We start from the raw sequence: 17,258 nt of genomic DNA, 5'->3' as shown, positions 1-17,258 counted from the left end.
GACAAGGGGAACCCCAAAATGTGGTGCCCTAGGCAAGATATGGTCCAGTCTCACGTATCTTGCTTTTGAAGTGAGCCGTCCCGAGTTCAAAAACTTTTAAATAAACCAAGCAAATTAATTGATGTACAGTCAAACCAAAATTTATTCAGACACCTTCAACATTTCTCACATTATTACAGTTTATTTGCTATTGTTTAGAAAATGGTAATAAAATATGACAAGAACTCAGAGTTAAACTGTGTCAGAACAAATTCATCTTGATAATGTCAGATAACTTTGATAGAAAGGTATGTAATGAATTAGGTTGAATAGCTGTCAGCTGTTAAATTTAAGTACACAATTAGATAATACCAATTTAGGTCAACCAATTACCAAGCAATGCTAAATTTTGTTCAGTCTGTGGTGTAAAAAGGTCACATTAGCAATTAAAGAAAAAACACTTAAGCAAAACATGGTCAGGTCAAAACAATTTTTGGTCCCAAATTTTTTATCAATTTTACTGGTAGTCCACTGTATGAAGAATTTTTGTGTATAATATGTCACAGTTTAATATATTTTGCTATGCTCACTTACATAAATTAACTATAGTGTCCTGCACCCACTAGTAAAAAAATATATCAAAAATTATATCTGGTGTCTGAATAATTTTTGGTTTGACTGTATAGCAGAAACGGTGGTATTTGGCTGCATTTTAATTTGTGATTTTATTGTATTGGAGTGTGACTCACTAAATAGAGAACAAATAGAGACGTCCGTCTGGATTGTTCCTGCTCAGTTTAACATAGCATGTCATTTTTAAAAAGAAAACATTAATATCTAGATATCTGAGCCTTGTGTTCTTTAACTCATAATAGTCTTTTGTGTGTTGCATTAGATGTTTTATTATATATATGATTAGGACAATACATGTTTAAAAAAAATATATTTTACTGCCTTTAAAGACGTATAGATGTATATTACTGTAATAATAATAACAATAATATGATATTAAATATACATTGGGATGTTTTTTATTATAATATAAAAATCTCATAATATATATGTTACATTTATGTTTTATAAATATCTAAATATTATCATATAAAATGTTATTATTAATAACAATAATAATAAATATAATGTGTGTGTGTGTGTGTGTGTGTGTTTTTAGCTGAAGTCTCGCTTGATGACACCCCTAGCCATCTCTCCTCCCAGCAGCACCCCGGAGCCAGACATGAGTTCAATTCCCCAGGACGCTGCTACTATCCCCCACTCAGCCACCCCACAGGTCCTCACAGGTAACAAACACACACAAACTTCGGCAGACTGCCAGTTTTACTATTTGCAGTGTTGCTGTGCCAATCCCAGAAACTAGTAACCTGCTCTTACTATTAAGGGAATAATAAAATGTGAGCATTAGAGGAATCACTGTCCTCAGAGGAGTCACATTATGACTCAGTGCCATCTCATTCTCTTCTTAGTGGCCAGTAGGGACTGTAAATCTACCCATATATCGGAGTTATGATAACTGTTATTTTATCAAGATGATATGACGGGATGTGTGTTCCTGGGGGGGCGGGTTATTTAGGACAACAGTATCTATGAGGATGTATTGCCTATAAAAACAGTAATATTGTGAAATGTTATTCCAATTTAATAACTGATTTCTAATTTAAAATGTAATTTATTCCTTGAGGCAAAGCTAAATTTTCAGCTATTTCTCAAGTTTCCAGTGCCACATGACCCTTCAGAAATCAATCTAGTATGCTCATTTGATGCTCAAGAAACATTTCTTATTATTATCAATGTTGAACAACAGTTGTTCAGCTTAATATTTTTGTGAAAAACATTTTTTCAGGATTCTTTGAAAAGTTCTTAGAAAGATTAAAAATCTTTTGTAACAATTCAGCTTCTGTCATTTTTGATTAATTTAAAGCTGCAGTCTGTCACTTTTTTGTGTTCAAAATTTACAAAATTTATATAATAAGCGAGTACACCATGAATCCATTTTCCAAACCGTGTTTTTGGCTTGTCCTGAATCACTACGGTACACCTATAATAAGTGTTTATATTCGGACTATTTTAGACTGGTTCGGGTAGGTACCGCTGCGGAGTAGCCCAGTACCTCCGTGATTCGTCATAGACATAAACAGAGAGAAGTAGCTCCGGCTACAATGTTCTTCCGCAAGACTCACGCAGTTCTGTTTATTTACCAAAAGTTTCGGACTGCAGCTTTAATGAAAAAATTGTGACCTGAAAATTGTGAACGGTAATGCATATTTAATTAATGATATAGTCCACTTAAACTGCTGATCCATGCACCTAAATATTAGGCATTCAAATATTGTTGTGCCAGTTGTGATGAGACTTCAATCCATTGATCTGTCAATCCAAACTCAGTCTGTGTGAATGTAGCCAGTAATGATTTCATGGCACAGACACACTCCATCTTTGAGGTCAGGACCCAGTGGTCTACACGGGCTGCCCATCCAATTGGCAATAACATCCATCACTAGAAGGAGAGGGAACAGAGAGAAAAGAGTAGTTGCATCTCTTATTTTAAAGGTTAATAGGTGTGAGAGTCTCAAGGGACATTATTGAGGGACCTGACTGCTCTTGCCTTGGAGGCATTATCATCCAATTTATCTCTTTATTACAGTGGAGAGATCAATTCTGTTCTGCTGCATTGTCTATATAGTGGAATAAAAATATTATTTAAATAATAAAAGCTTAGAATAAATTCACATCCTAACTACAGCTTGTGTGATTTAAATTCTGCCTTTCAAAATGAGTGGAGGCTGCATCCCAATGCACCTGTCTGGTTCTCCATTAGGTCTACTTTAAACATGAGAAGATGTGACGGTACGGCTGAACTCAATCCTGAGTTCTCAAAGCTTAATCCCTTTGCTGTAGGGAGCAGTTGCCGAACAAGAGGCTTTTGTCTGCCTACCAGGTTTCTAGACTTTAATTCTTTGTACAGCAGAAGAGTCATGCTCTCTTTTAGTCCCTTTAGTATATTTCAAAAACCATATCATTTTGTCCAGATTCATGCTGATGCTTTCATATGTTTGACATCAGCAGTTCTTTGAAGACAGAAATTTGACAAAACATCTCAATGCTCACAAACCTGTGTTCCAGTATGTGTGTAAACTGTGGGACTGTTGTGGGGGTCGCCAAGGGACTTGTTGCGGCTGCTGGTGGAGGTCATGACCTTGATGACCATTGTTAATAGCTTTTGAGCTTGAAAACGTGTTTGCTTGTGCTTGTTAAATTATATTGCCTTTCCTGAGTGTGCAACATTTTCATCAACATCAGTGTCTGTAAGTCTACATGTCTGGCATGTCAGTAATCTTGCTATCAGTTATCTATTTTAAAGCTTTGTGTGTCATATCAGTCCTCCCACACTCAATGTTCATTGGCTTTATCCTGTTTCACATTCTTAAACACACGCACAGGCTACTTTTGCGATTATTTTAGCCCATAGGCGGCACGGGGTGTGTGTGTGTGTGTGTCTGACTCCTGGTCATGGCGCTTCTAGATGACAGACGACGGAGGAAATCCCTCAGCATGGCAATCTGTCAGATTAAAGCATCCGCATGCTGCAGACGAGCGAGGGAAGTCAGTGGGGACAGATTGTGTGGGAGGATTTGGGAGGGGGGCAAGTGATTGGTGGATTCCTACACAGGCTGTTTTCTCTCTTTTTCTGGCTCTATTTTTGTTTCTGTGGTAATGCATACAAAACCTCTTGTTTTTTGTTAAGATGACTCGCTCATGCTTGTATTTTTCCTCGTTTGTAAGCCACTTGAGATAAATGAATACATGGAAATGGTTCCTATTGAGGGGAGGGTTAGTTTTATTTAGGGTAATCAAAAATCTATTGCTTGCGGTTGGCTCATAAAACCACAGATGATTTTTGGGTATGATTTGCAGCATGTGATATAGTATAAAGACATTACCTCAAGAAGAGCAGCAAGATTTATTTGTATTATGCTTTGTATTTCTAAGTGTGTGAATTTAGTATTTTAATTATACTTTTAAATCAGGTTTAGTTTTGATGAATTATTCCTTTTTCAGGTAAACAACTATTTAAATACACAGGATAAAACACTGTTCATAATGCAAGAAACCTAAGCTGTCACCAGAGCCGAGATTTTATTTTCATGTCTTTTCTCCTTTGCCTCCCACCCTTTCTTTTATTGCTTGTCTCTTGGGTCCCATGATAAGGACATGATATCTTCTTGTATATGAAATGCAGTTCTCCTTTCCTGACCTCTGGAAATTATCTGTAAAAGTGGTCTCAAATATTTGAAGATTCCTTGACAAATATTTGAGTCAATGGATTTAAAAGTAAAATCTCAGACATGTACTGTGTATGTGTGTTGCACAATTACATAGGCATTGTCTTTATAGCTCATTAATTAATTTTGGATTATTGTGGTGACATGTTATTTATTTGTGCTATTAATTTACTGTGCTTTTAAAGTTACTTATTGCTACAGTTACACAAACACTTAAGGATACATCACCAGCTAACCAAATGAACTCATTTTCAAAACTCTCAAAAGCAAGATCAAAGCTAATTACCCTGCATAGCATTGCAATTAACTGTGGTGTTTAACTTTGCTTTTTTTGTTTCTCTAAGGTAATCAGACAATGACTTGAATGTGAACTGATAAAAAGATATGCCATTACAGCAGTTTTATATCATGCTTATTTCATTATAAATGCAGATATTGCTAATTCTACACAGTGACTGTAAGAAATATCTTTCTTTCTGTTCATCTCTCTCTTTTTCTCCATCTCTAAAATCTCTCCATCTTATTACAGTGTGTATCTACGTGAATAAGCATGTGAACACGGGTCCTAACCTGGACAGGCAGAAGGTGCTGCAGCTGCCCGATCACCTGGGTCCTGCCAGGCCCTCTGTGGTGCTGCAGCAGGCAGTACAGGGCTGCATTGACAGCGCGTTTCAGCAGAAAGCCGTCTTCACCCTGCTTACTGAGGGCTACGGGGGAGAAAAGATCTCAGGTTAATTTGCATGCCAACACAAATGCGTGTCTTCATTCTGATTATTGTTCTGCATTCTGATGTTCATCCTTTATATGCACTGTTCAAAAGCTTGAGGCTGGTAAGATAAAAAAAATTTTTTTTATTTAATTGCAGCTTTTATTCTGCAAGGATGCATTAAATTGATCGAAAGTGATGGTAAAGTCATTTTATAATGTTACAAAAGATTTCTATTTCAAATAAATAGTGTTAATTTGAACTTTCTATTCATCAAAAAATCCTGAAAAAATTAATCATCGTTTCTACAAAAATATTCATCAGCACAAGAGTTCATACAACATTTCAACAACATTTAATTATATTAATTGATTATATTAAGAAACGTTTCTTGAGTATAAAATCAGCATATTAGAATTCTAAATGATCATGTGACTCTGAAGTCTGGAGTAATGGAAAATTCAGCTTTGCCATCATAGGAATAAATTACATTTTAAAATGTATTAAAATATGTTGTTTGCTTTTTTATTGTTTTTTTTTTACTATATTTTTATCAAATAAATTCAGCCTTGGTGAGCATAGGAGATTTATTTCAAAAACAATTTGCACAATTTTAATTATGTGATTGATAGGTATATTGTCCAGAGCAGATTAATCTGTCAATGTTTGGCCATTTTGAGGTTATCATCAATAATAACTACACCCACTTGAACGATTATCAGATAATATTACCATCATCTATATTAACTGATAATGCACAATTTCTGTTTTCATGCTTCAAAGTAAATATTTATTTATAAATGTATTCGTATTTTATATTAAGTTCAAAATTTAACAAATTATTACAAATTAATTTAAACAACTGTAGTACGTATTTAAAATGTTGCATATATTAAAAGATATTCGCATTTGCATCGGCCACTCTGATGCAATACTGAATGTAACGTCTAATATGTATAACGCAGACTCTGTGAAATAAAGTGTTGCTGCTTAAGTATTAACACAATTTCCAACAATGTGCAATTTACTTGAATTTAAACACTCTTTGTTTCTCTTCCTCAGCCACCTTTGATGGTAAGCAGCATTTGTTGAGTTTGCCAGTGGTCAACAGCGTGGGCTACGTCCTACGCTTCCTCAAGAAGTTGTGCCGAAGCCTGTTGTGTGAGAACCTCTTCAGTGACCAGCCTATCGCCCCTTCATCGTCTCCCTCCTCCTCTTCTTCATTCCACGCTGAAAAGCACTCAGACGGACAGCCCAAGTCAAGTGCGTGCTCATCAAGCTTTTACGTGACCTCTGTTCTTCTACCCTTTAATAGAGCTGTATTTACATCTGTCCCTATACAATCGACACAGCATAACTTAGATTTTATATATTAGACTGTTTTTTGTCTTTTTGGTTTTGGATGTTTTGTAATTTGGCAATTTTATTGCATCTGCACTCTTTTCTGTTGCTGTCAAATTTGCCCTTCTGAAAATGCAGAGGAGGCCTTTAGTGCAAGCTGAGCTTTTTAAGTGGCAGTGAAAGGTTGAGTGCCTTAGTGAGTGGCCTGTGGTTTGAGTGTTTAAATTCTGTTGGCTCCCTCTTTCTCTCTCTCTCTCTCTCTCTCTCTCATTCCTGACTGAATGTGGTTTTGGAGCTCTAGAGATTAGACCGTTAACTTCAGTATAACACTGAATCTTGCCACACAGCTACACAGGCAAAGGTTCTGTCATGACTCAATCCCATGTCAATGGTTAACGTGGTTAAGAGAGGAAAACCTACTTTCGAAGGTGCCTATATACACTTTATGTATATTAGTGTTTCCTGCAGACAGCTGTGTTTGCTGCGGCAGAAACCACTGTCTACCCCATAATTTGACCTACATAAACTACATTTAAAAAATACTACAACTACATAAAAATACTATTTTGGTTATATATAGTAATTCTTTCTTTAATTTACTTTTTCATTTAATTGATTTTATATATTTATTGAACAACCTGATTAATGATATCATTAATGATATTTAATGTTTTTAAAATGTTTGTTTTGAGTGAAAAAATAAATATAAAGATGTGTTTTCTTACCATTCATTCATTGTGCATGTATGTGTAAAATTTGGTTGCAGGACCATGCAGGGCAATCTGCACTCAAGAAAGCAATAATTAGCCTTTGCATGCATTATTTTCCCTAAATTGTATTTCTTTTTGTGCAGCAGACTCAATGGTGGACGATTACCATGGCGATTCAATGGACCCAAAGCGCTATTCGGTTGACCCCAGTGACTCTGCCTATGGTGCAATGTCCTCACCGTACACAGCGAGTAAACCTGCGTACGGTTTTCGTTCTGCCACTGCCTACTCTGGAGGTGTGTGCAGGCAGGCAGCCAGTCCCAGCACATTCCAGGAAGGAAACAGAAGTGGTAAGAGAGGAAATGTCCACTTATTCACAGAAGCAGCAATAGTGTTTCCACACTACTTTAAAACTATGTTTTTAGATGAGAAGATGCTCACTATATGTGAGAAGACATCAAGAAAGAATCAAAATACTGAAAACTAAATGGTATATGTAGGCCCTATGATTTCCGCGATGTGGAAAATTTACGTTATCCAGTCATAGAAATGGAATTTATTGTATAAGCGTGGAATGTCATGGAATTTGCCAAATTGTGGATGAATAAATCAAAAGTAGGTCAGTACACTTAAATCAAAAAACGATATGGACTAGTATTTATGAATATTAAGCCGCAAAATACTATTTAAATGCTCGCTGTGTTTTCAGACTCAATGAGTACATGATCACATGAATAATCTCTAGAACTGCTCTGAGAGTACTTCATGAGCATTTCTTCTGAGAAAAACTATTGTCATATCATATAAACAGAGAAATTTAAAGGTCTTCACAACAACCCATCAAAATAAAAGTTTGGTTTAAATTGTGACAGAAATATATTACTTAATGTAATGATAGTACTACTACTAACAAAATTAAAACATTATTTTAAGGAATATTTACTAGAAAAATGATTTACCAGAATTCATTTACCAGAAAAATGTAAATACAGTATTTCTGAAAAAAAAAAAAAAAAGGTTTTAATAAAATCAATTATTTAGAGATGCTTTTGATTATTCAGATTTAATGAACAATTAAAATGGAATCCAGAAAATTACTGGAAAACACAGAATTTGGCAAAAATAAAACTATATTTCAGAAAAAAAATAAAACGTATTTCATAAGGCTTTAAAAATGTAATTTCTGTTCAACTTTAAATAAATTGCTGTTAAATTGTGTAAGTTTCATGATTTAAATTAATTAGACATGCTTTTTGATTAATACATTTTAATTTAACCATTAAAACAGAGTCTAGAAAAATTAAAACAGAAAAAAACAGAACCCAGAAAATTTTAAATAGAAAAAAACTGAATTTGGAAAAAATTTTTAAGGAATTTGGGGGGAAAAAACGGATTTCATAGGGCCCTATATATACACTGTACCAGTGGTTCTCAACCAATTATATTACCGGGAAACTTCAGCAAACTTCCAAGGGGGCCTCAAGATGACTTAAAGGGTTAGTTCACCCAAAAATGAAAATTAGCCTGTATTTAACTCACCCTCGAGGCATCCTATGTGTATATGATAGTGTTGGGCGATATGCTCAATTTTCATATCGTCCTATCGTTTCCTCAGTTATTCAAAAAGCAGCTACAGAAAACAAGCAAAGAACATTACATTACCAAAGAACGTCATCACAAACTCAGTCTAGCGCGAGTTTATGCACTTTAAAAACACTCCCGTTAAAATCAGTGAATATACACTGTATGATGAATAAATTTCTTATACTTACATTGCATGTACATCTGCACTTTGTTGTTAATGAGGAGAGAATTGGCCATTGCATTCATAAGCTCAGCATAATCGTGTGTGATTGGTTAGAACGCGCAATACTGTAAAAACGCAGAAAAAGAAATATAATGCAACAAATAAGCCCTAATATTAATTAGATAGTATTACTAGCCTGATAATAATAATAATAATTGTCTTGCTATCATCAAAGGCATCAGCCACACGTGATATCTGTCTATCGTCGATACACGATACTATCGTCTATCGGCACAACCCTAGTATATGACTTTTTTCTTTCAGACGAATCCAGTCGGAGTTATATTAAAAATTGTCCTGGCTATTCCAAGCTCTATCATTGCAGTCAGCAGGTGTTGCAGTTGAACAGTCCACAAGTCGTCAAATAAAGCGCGCATTCATAATAAAACGTGCCTCACACGGCTCCGGGGGGATGAATAAAGGCCTCCTGTAGTGAATCCATGCGTTTTTGTAAGAAAAATATCCATATTTCAAACGTAATAAACACTTTTCTCACTGACTGTCATACGCGGAAGCCGTTCCGGCGGATGACGTAGTACGTCGACTTTGCGTGATTAGTGACGAATGCGGAGAGAGAACAAAACAAAATGCCGGTCACGAATTAGAAGCACAAACCGAGGATTTGTAAAGAAAAATGTCGGAGGATTTCGATATAGACCAAGAGGAGACTGGTTTTCCTTTGCTAAAGTAAGGAAACGTTGCCTCCTTTGCTCCTATAAACAAACTCGCGAGACTATTATTTCTCAGAGGCGTGCTGCACATACGTGCTGCGTCATCTGCCGGAACGCCTTCCGCGTTTAACAGGTACCGGAAGTGAGAGAAAAGTGTTTATTACATTTGTAATATGGATATTTTTCTTACAAAAACGCATGGATTCACTACAGGAGGCCTTTATTCACCCCCTGGAGCCGTGTGAGGCACATTTTATTACAGGTGCGCGCGCTTTATTTGACGACTTGTGGACTGTTCAACTGCAACACCCGCTGACTGCAATGATAGAGCTTGGAATAGCCAGGACCATTTTTAATATAACTCCGACTGGATTCGTCTGAAAGAAGAAAGTCACATACACCTAGGATGCTTCGAGGGTGAGTAAAACACAGGCTAATTTTCATTTTTGGGTGAACTAACCCTTTAAGAAACTTTCAGATTTTTTGTGGTTTTATATAATGTTATTTTAATTAATTGTTTGTCTTAAAAGAGCCTGGATTCTCACATTTATGGAAAATTATATACAAGGAAGTCTTATTTTAAAAGTGTGATTTCTAGAGCAGAAAATGTTTTTCTAATTATGCCAAGCTCTAAAATATTTTATTGGGTATAAATTGAGCGACACATTTAAAAAAAAAATCTTCAAACTAACTGAATTGAGTCATGGGCTCTTCTTTTGTGGACAATGGAGGGCCTTGGATTCGATAAGGTTGGGAACCACTGGTATATACTGATTAACAACTAACTTCTCAGTATTTTTACCCTCTCAACTTGGAAATGAAATTGCCCAAAATTTTATGGCAACTAAGAATAAAATCCTTACCATCTCTGAACCTGATTTCTCTTTATCTAGCCTACAGTCCATCCCCAGAGGGAGGGGAGGCAAAGCCCCCACCCAGTAAGGATCCCTCCAGGTGGAGCGTGGATGAGGTGGTGTGGTTTATCAAGGATGCAGACCCTCAAGCGCTGGGCCCTCACGTGGATCTCTTCAGAAAACATGTGAGTTTGATTGACACATTTATTTACTAGTGGCAAACAAACACCATGTGTTGAACATTTCGTCAGATAAGAAATCTCTGTGTGGGTAACAGTTCAGTTTCGAGTTAGAAAACCCTGCATATGATCAACTGTGTGTTTTCACAACTCACGCTTTCAGAAGCAATTCAGGTTCACATAATTGTTGAAATAACAACCTGAGCTGAATGTTACATGAGACTTTTTTGCACATTGCTTATTTAGATTAGAACAAAAACAAAGTACAATTTAACACTTATGAAATTAAACTTACTCTTCCATCCAGGGCTGCACACTTAGCCGAATTGAAATTGGAATCGTGTGCATTATTAAAGTGCAAAAGCCTGTGATTTAATTAAACGTGGAAATGAGTCCATCTCAGTAGGTGCTTGGAGTATGGTGGGTATGTGTGAATTGTAATTGGAAAGCACTGCAGGTTCACTTTAGCTTCACATTTATGTAATTCGCCACATGTTTGCTACAAGTGAAGAAATAGAGGGAGAGATGAATATGATTATCCAGGTGGAATGTGCAGTTTAAGTTGGATTATAAATATTATACAAGCATGTTGGCTTGACAGAGTAAATTATCCTAGAGCTTTCAAGCCATGACCACCAAACTTAGATCAGATGCAACATGCTATCAATGTGCTAAACATGTTAGCCTTCAAACTTTTAAAAGCTTTTAAAAGTTATTTTAAACTTTCAGACATTAAAATTGGTCTTCAAACTTATCTAGTTAATATTTGTAGCATTACTGCTTCACAGCAAAGTTCTTTACTATGTTGTTTTTAAGCTCTACTTCCACTCTGCGCCGCTCACATAATTTAGTTTCTATTATCACAGTACTGTTAAAATAATTATCATTTTTGGACCAGATTTTTGACATCTTCACTAGCAGTATTGTAAAACATTCTGTTGTGCACATTGTGATTACTTCTTCAGGAGATTGATGGGGATGCTCTTCTTCTCCTGAAAAGTGACATGATCATGAAGTACCTGGGACTCAAACTGGGCCCAGCTCTCAAGCTCTGCTACCACATCGACAAGCTAAAACAGAACAAATACTGACCTGTCTCTGCACCCTATAAACACACAGATGGATCCACTCACAGTATTTACTGTCATACTCATTTGTTGTAGTACAGGATTTTGTCCCCCCGCCCCCCCACACACTCTGGTCATTTAAGGACAAGTACCAGACCTTTTTTTTTTTTACTTGCCTGGTTCGTCTGCCTGTATATTGGGACATTTTACTGACCAGAACATTTCCTTGTTCTAATTTTAAGTCTACAAGCGTTTTATTGATTACTTGATACTGAACACTGCTCTAATCAAATGGCAAGTCATCTCAGCTGCTTTCTGGGATTTGAGTTATTTGTCCTCAAGCCAGAGTTATGCAGATGAGTTATAAGTGTAAATCTTGCTTTTTCAAATGCGTCATAACAAACATATTAAGTCGCAGACAAATGAGCTCCAATTTTTTCAGAGCCATGGACTCTGTCTAAATCCCTGTGAACTTCCGCCACCTGCTGGTGAAGTGGAGTCACTGCAGCTCTGTGATATTTACTACCATTGTAACCAGGAACCATTTATTTTTTTTTTTTTTTTTTTTTGAGAGCTACTTCAAAGGCCGTTAACCTGGGAGATCAGTAACAAACAGAATTCAGCATTGTGCTTTTGACTGAACAGATACAGTACGCACAGTTTTGGCAGGGTACAACTATGAACAGTTCCTTTTTGCAACCAGCAAATAACAGGCACAAATGCAACTTTCCTCGGCAATGGACCATTCACGTCATCTTTGGAAAGCCTCCTTGGCAGCCTAAATCAGAACTAAACAGGATACACTACTAGGCAGTTAAAAATGGTGCATTACAAACCTAGTAATGCATACCAGGTGCTGTTTCTCAACAAGCAAGTCAAGTTAATTAAAACAACTATACTGGTACAGTACATTTCTTACTGTGGACCAAATACACTGAGAGGTCTCATTAGTCCCAAAATTTCTTGTTTTTCCCTCTTTTCTTATTCTACACAAATGTCAGCTTATGATTTTCTTAGAAAATGCGAAGCACTTTACAATAATGTTCAGTTCATTCAGTGCATTGGGTATCATGAACTAACAATGAGCTATACTTTTACAGCATTTATTAATCTAGGTTAATGATAATTACTACATATACTACTGTTTATATGTTTGGGGTCCGTAAGAAAGAAAGTAAATTATTATTTTTTTCAGCAAAGATGCATTTAATTGATCAAAACTAACAGTAAAAACTAATTGATATGAAATCTTAATCATCATACTAAATTGATTTCTGAAGGATCATGTGACACTGAAGATGAGTAATGATGCTGAAAATTCAACTTTGACATCACAGGAATAAATTTAAAATGTATTAAAACAAAGCAGTTATTTTAAATTCTAATAATATTTCACAATATAACTGTTTTTACTGTATTTGTGATCAGATAAATGCAGCCTTGCTCAGCATGAGAATTTCAAAAACATTTTAAAAATCTCACTCTTCAAGGGCAACTTTTTAATGGTAGTTTACACTTTTTTTAATATTTCAAGTTGCATGAATTAGTATTACGGTGTTATAAACAAATATAAATTAACAATGCACAATAGAATATTTATAAATTACCATTATCCCAGATTAATAAATGCTGTAAAAATGTTAGTTTACATACCTAATGAATTAACAAATGTAAACAAATTGAACTTTACTTTAGTGTTGCAACAAAATGTATGACATGTTTCAACCTATTTTTTAAATGTAACATTTGACTTTGATGTGGGTTAGACATGAATTTTCTTTCATAACTGTACAGTGTATATGTGAACAGAAGCTGAGGTGCTTTTCTGACCATATGTTGCTGTCAAACACCATGGAAATGCGCGAAAGAGTCATCCTGAGGCATTTCAGGTAATTGTTATTATTATTTGTATTATTAGTATTTTTTTATTGAGCAAAAAATGGCATTCAGAATCACTGTATTCCTTTTCAGACAGGTGAACTTAAGGGATCGTTCATGCAAAATTAATATCTTGTCATCATTTATGTCATTCATGTCCCTCATGCCGTTCCAATACTTATAGTGAAATTCAGTTCTGTTCGACAGGAAAGCTTATGAACGACGTGAGGGTGAGTAAATGATGACGGATTTGCCATTTTTAAAGGAACACTCCACAATTTTTGAAAATAGGCTCATTTTCCAACTCCTCTAGAGTTAAACAGTTGAGTTTTACCGTTTTCGAATCAATTCAGCCGATCTCCGGGTCTGGTGGTAGCACTTTTAGCTGTAGCTTAGCATAGATCATTGAATCTGATTAGACCGTTAGGTCTGATTAGGTGCAGCAGGCGCAATGTAATCAGATTCAATGATCTATGCTAAGCTACAGCTAAAAGTGCTACCGCCAGACCCAGAGATCGGCTGAATGGATTCGAAAACGGTAAAACTCAACTGTTTAACTCTAGGGGAGTTGGAAAATGAGCCTATTTTCAAAAATAGTGGAGTGTTCCTTTAAGTGAACTATCCCTTTAAGTCTGCCTTGATGATGTCATACATATCCAAAAATGGATTACACCGAAGTGTACAACTTTTCTGTATCCGCAATCATGTGTAAATATAATAATTTATGTGATAATCATAGATGAAATCTACCATTTATTAAGTTAAAAAATGAATTAAGTACAGTTTAGATCCAATCATCCGATGAACACATCCAGCTTTAACATGTAATCAGCTATCAACTTTGCTGCGCTAGACTTCATTGTTGTACAATCTGCCTCTTAAAGCGACTGCTATGCTAAACTGAGCATCTGTACAGAATCGTTGTTTATCATTTTGCAACAGGGAGGCTCTTGAGTTGCTTTTTTCCTTTTCATGTAGCATCAGTTGTCCTGGGTAATAGCTTTCTCAATGAAAAAATGTAGGCACCAGTAAGAAATAAAGGGAAATAATCAGTGAGCTCTTAAATCTGGTGCCAAGAGGTCAGGGTTCTTTATGAGTAAATCTACTGATTTGAAAAGTAGTGTTAATTTTTTCATAAACAGTCTTTGGAAAAAGTTGGAAATATTAAAGCCCAGGTTTTGGGCTTTAATCAAGTGATGGTTTTAACACAGAGGCCCAAGATTATAGAAATTAATTACCCATGTGTTATGTTCAAACTCTTGTATTAGCTTTAAAAGCAGTTTTAAAAAAAAATAATTTCCACTCATGTACTCAAACAGTGGGAATATCTTGTTAGTTTTAAAAGCCCTTTAACTGAGTAATTGTAGCACTGAGCTTTTAAATATGTTTCTAAGCACTCTGTTCTTTGGCTGCACTTAACTTGACCTCACGCAAATATTCTGCTGACATTGACTGGGTCTGATGTCCCTGGCTAGATATTGCCAACATTTGTGACAGGAATATGAGTGGGCTTTTAGGGATAATCTTTTCTTCAGTTCATCATTTTGTGTGTGCATATGTCAGGTTTGTGTTCGCCTCCGCACCATGTCACTTCCTTGTCATTTTTTATATAATGAAAAATGTAAGTGTACATTTATGAATGCTGCTCTTGATGATAGTCCCATGTAAGATTGTTTAAATTTGTCAGCTCACAAAAGAGTTTTAATGGGAAAAGGGGGACTACAACACGGACCATTCATGTTGGTGCTATAATATGACTGTGTATTTAACAAATAATGATTTTATGCATATGATTTTATGGTTGGTTTGCTTTATTTCTTCAGATAGGCTTCAGTCTTGTGAACTCTCGTGACTGACGACAGGCTCTGCGTTGCGTGTCTGTTTGTGAGGTTAATATAGAGCATTATGAAAGAGTCAGAATAAAGCATTATGAACACCCTATACTGAACTCTAACTGTATTTGTAGTTCTATATATGGCTATATCACTATATCGCTGTTTGTATTTCCTGTATTTCAGCTCTTGTGCAGACAGACACAACTCATTGCAAACCAGAACATGCATACAAAAGTTGCACCATGTTCAAGGCCATTCTTAAACTTTTCAAATAAAGTCTTTTCTGCATTCTGTGAGAATGTAGAATGTTCTAACACCTCCCAAACTTCAGACTTCTAGTCTTGTTTTGCAGAGCAACATGGCTGTTGTGCCGATTTTCAGACCAATTCGCTTAAACAAAAAAGTAAGTAAATGTAAAATAATAAATTCACCAATCAGACATGCATAAATAGATGTTTAAAACTGTATGTATTTGTTTTAATAATTGTTTTAAATATCTTTAATAGATGTTTTAAAAATAGATATTTAAAATGAATTGGACAAATAAACACTGAACACAAAAGTTTTAAAAAAATGTAAATAATACATCAAAATTATCAATCAAATTGGTATAAATTGATATTTAAAATGGTATAATTTGAAAAAGTATTTTATTGAATACACTGTGGCACTCCTAGTCCTCCATATGAAGACACTTAAGTTAAAAAATTGGGAATATTTATGCTACCTGTCTTGTTGTGTTGTGCTGACTGTCTTCTACATACAGGTGGCACTGTTGTGTCTTAAATGTGCTGTATGTAAAAACAGCCCAACACAATATGGGCTAATAAATCATACTTCACTCTCTCGCCTCCATGAATAAATCGGCGAGTTAGACAAAACACCCCTGGTGTATTTAAAAACTAAACTTGTTACTAAAAAAAGTATCAGCCCAATGGTTAATATGTGTGGTGGTGAACTGCAATTATTTAGCATTGAATTTAATTCCATTCAAACCTGATGATAAGCTTTCAGCCACATTGATTCATTCATTCATTCATTGACAGGACAGTATATAGTAGATGGGAAAGTTGATATTCAGCACTTGTTTTCATGGCAGGGAGTGTTTAACCTGAGTGCCAGTAATATAGAGGATGCACATCATGAGCGTGCTCTATTGTTATGTTTTCACTTTTATTTTTTATTATTGTCTGTTTATTTTGAGGCTGTTATTTTGATGGCATCAAAGAACACCCACGCACAAGAAAAAGATTAAGAAAAATCAGACAGGTCAGGCTCGCGCTATTCCTTTTGAAACTGGAGTGTTCTCAGAATACAGATGCAACTGAAATGAATTTCATCATGTCTCTTTATTTCTCTCTGATTTACTTTCTCTTGTGACAATTACAAAAGGACATGCAACAATGTGACATGAAAAAAAAGAAAGGTTCTGGGCGGAGGGAGAAAAGCTGGGATGTACAAAAATGATGGTTGTGATTTGCCTAAATGCTTAGAGATCTGTATGTATGTATGCACACATATGTTTCCTCTCACCAGAGCTTGGCTTTTTGTTTTGGTGATTACATGCATCAAGGAACAAATGACAGAAACATAACTATATCGAGACGTGATTACAGAGAAGATGACAGGCGAGGCGAGTGAGAAGGGGGCAGGGGAACTTCTGTGTCAGTTCCTTCAGATTTGGCATGAAACTGTGCTGTCTGTTAGGCTGAAGTGAAGATGTTTGACTGGCAGACTGACGGCCGCATGGTTTGCGTCTTGAACGTTAACATTACATTACAGCTGCTTCAGGCCTGATAGATGCATCAACTCCCACACATGCACATGTCTCGTCTGGTTGAGCAGGAGAGCAAAATCTCTCACCGTTGGTATATATGACCAGAGAGCTGAAGGAGCTGGGTCTGCAGTTTTAGAAGGATAACATGGATGTTTG

General features: G+C 35.8%; 1 protein-coding gene across 7 annotated transcripts in view; it reads left to right on the top strand.

The window, feature by feature from the left end:
* Nucleotides 1-15,642, top strand: part of LOC107726622 (sex comb on midleg-like protein 4) — a 34,094-nt gene extending 18,452 nt beyond the window's left edge. For 5 of the 7 annotated variants that reach the window (XM_016536270.1, XM_016536275.1, XM_016536276.1 and 2 more), the window contains 6 exons: nucleotides 1,151-1,277; nucleotides 4,807-5,007; nucleotides 6,046-6,246; nucleotides 7,181-7,384; nucleotides 10,406-10,551; nucleotides 11,511-12,943. In XM_016536270.1, the coding sequence (XP_016391756.1) occupies nucleotides 1,151-1,277; nucleotides 4,807-5,007; nucleotides 6,046-6,246; nucleotides 7,181-7,384; nucleotides 10,406-10,551; nucleotides 11,511-11,636 (1,005 nt within the window). In that variant the 3' untranslated portion in view covers nucleotides 11,637-12,943. Of the gene's footprint in view, nucleotides 1-1,150; nucleotides 1,278-4,806; nucleotides 5,008-6,045; nucleotides 6,247-7,180; nucleotides 7,385-10,405; nucleotides 10,552-11,510; nucleotides 12,944-15,313 lie in introns of those variants that run through there. The other 2 variants (XM_016536272.1, XM_016536271.1) reach the window with 2 other exon arrangements.
* Nucleotides 15,643-17,258: the final 1,616 nt, after the last annotated feature.

The sequence above is a fragment of the Sinocyclocheilus rhinocerous genome, unplaced genomic scaffold (assembly GCF_001515625.1).
Source record: "Sinocyclocheilus rhinocerous isolate Xijiao unplaced genomic scaffold, SAMN03320098_v1.1 scaffold1538, whole genome shotgun sequence".
In the NCBI taxonomy this organism is placed as follows: domain Eukaryota; kingdom Metazoa; phylum Chordata; class Actinopteri; order Cypriniformes; family Cyprinidae; genus Sinocyclocheilus; species Sinocyclocheilus rhinocerous.
Note: the sequence above shows the minus strand (reverse complement) of the source record. Positions and strands in the feature narration are given on the sequence as shown.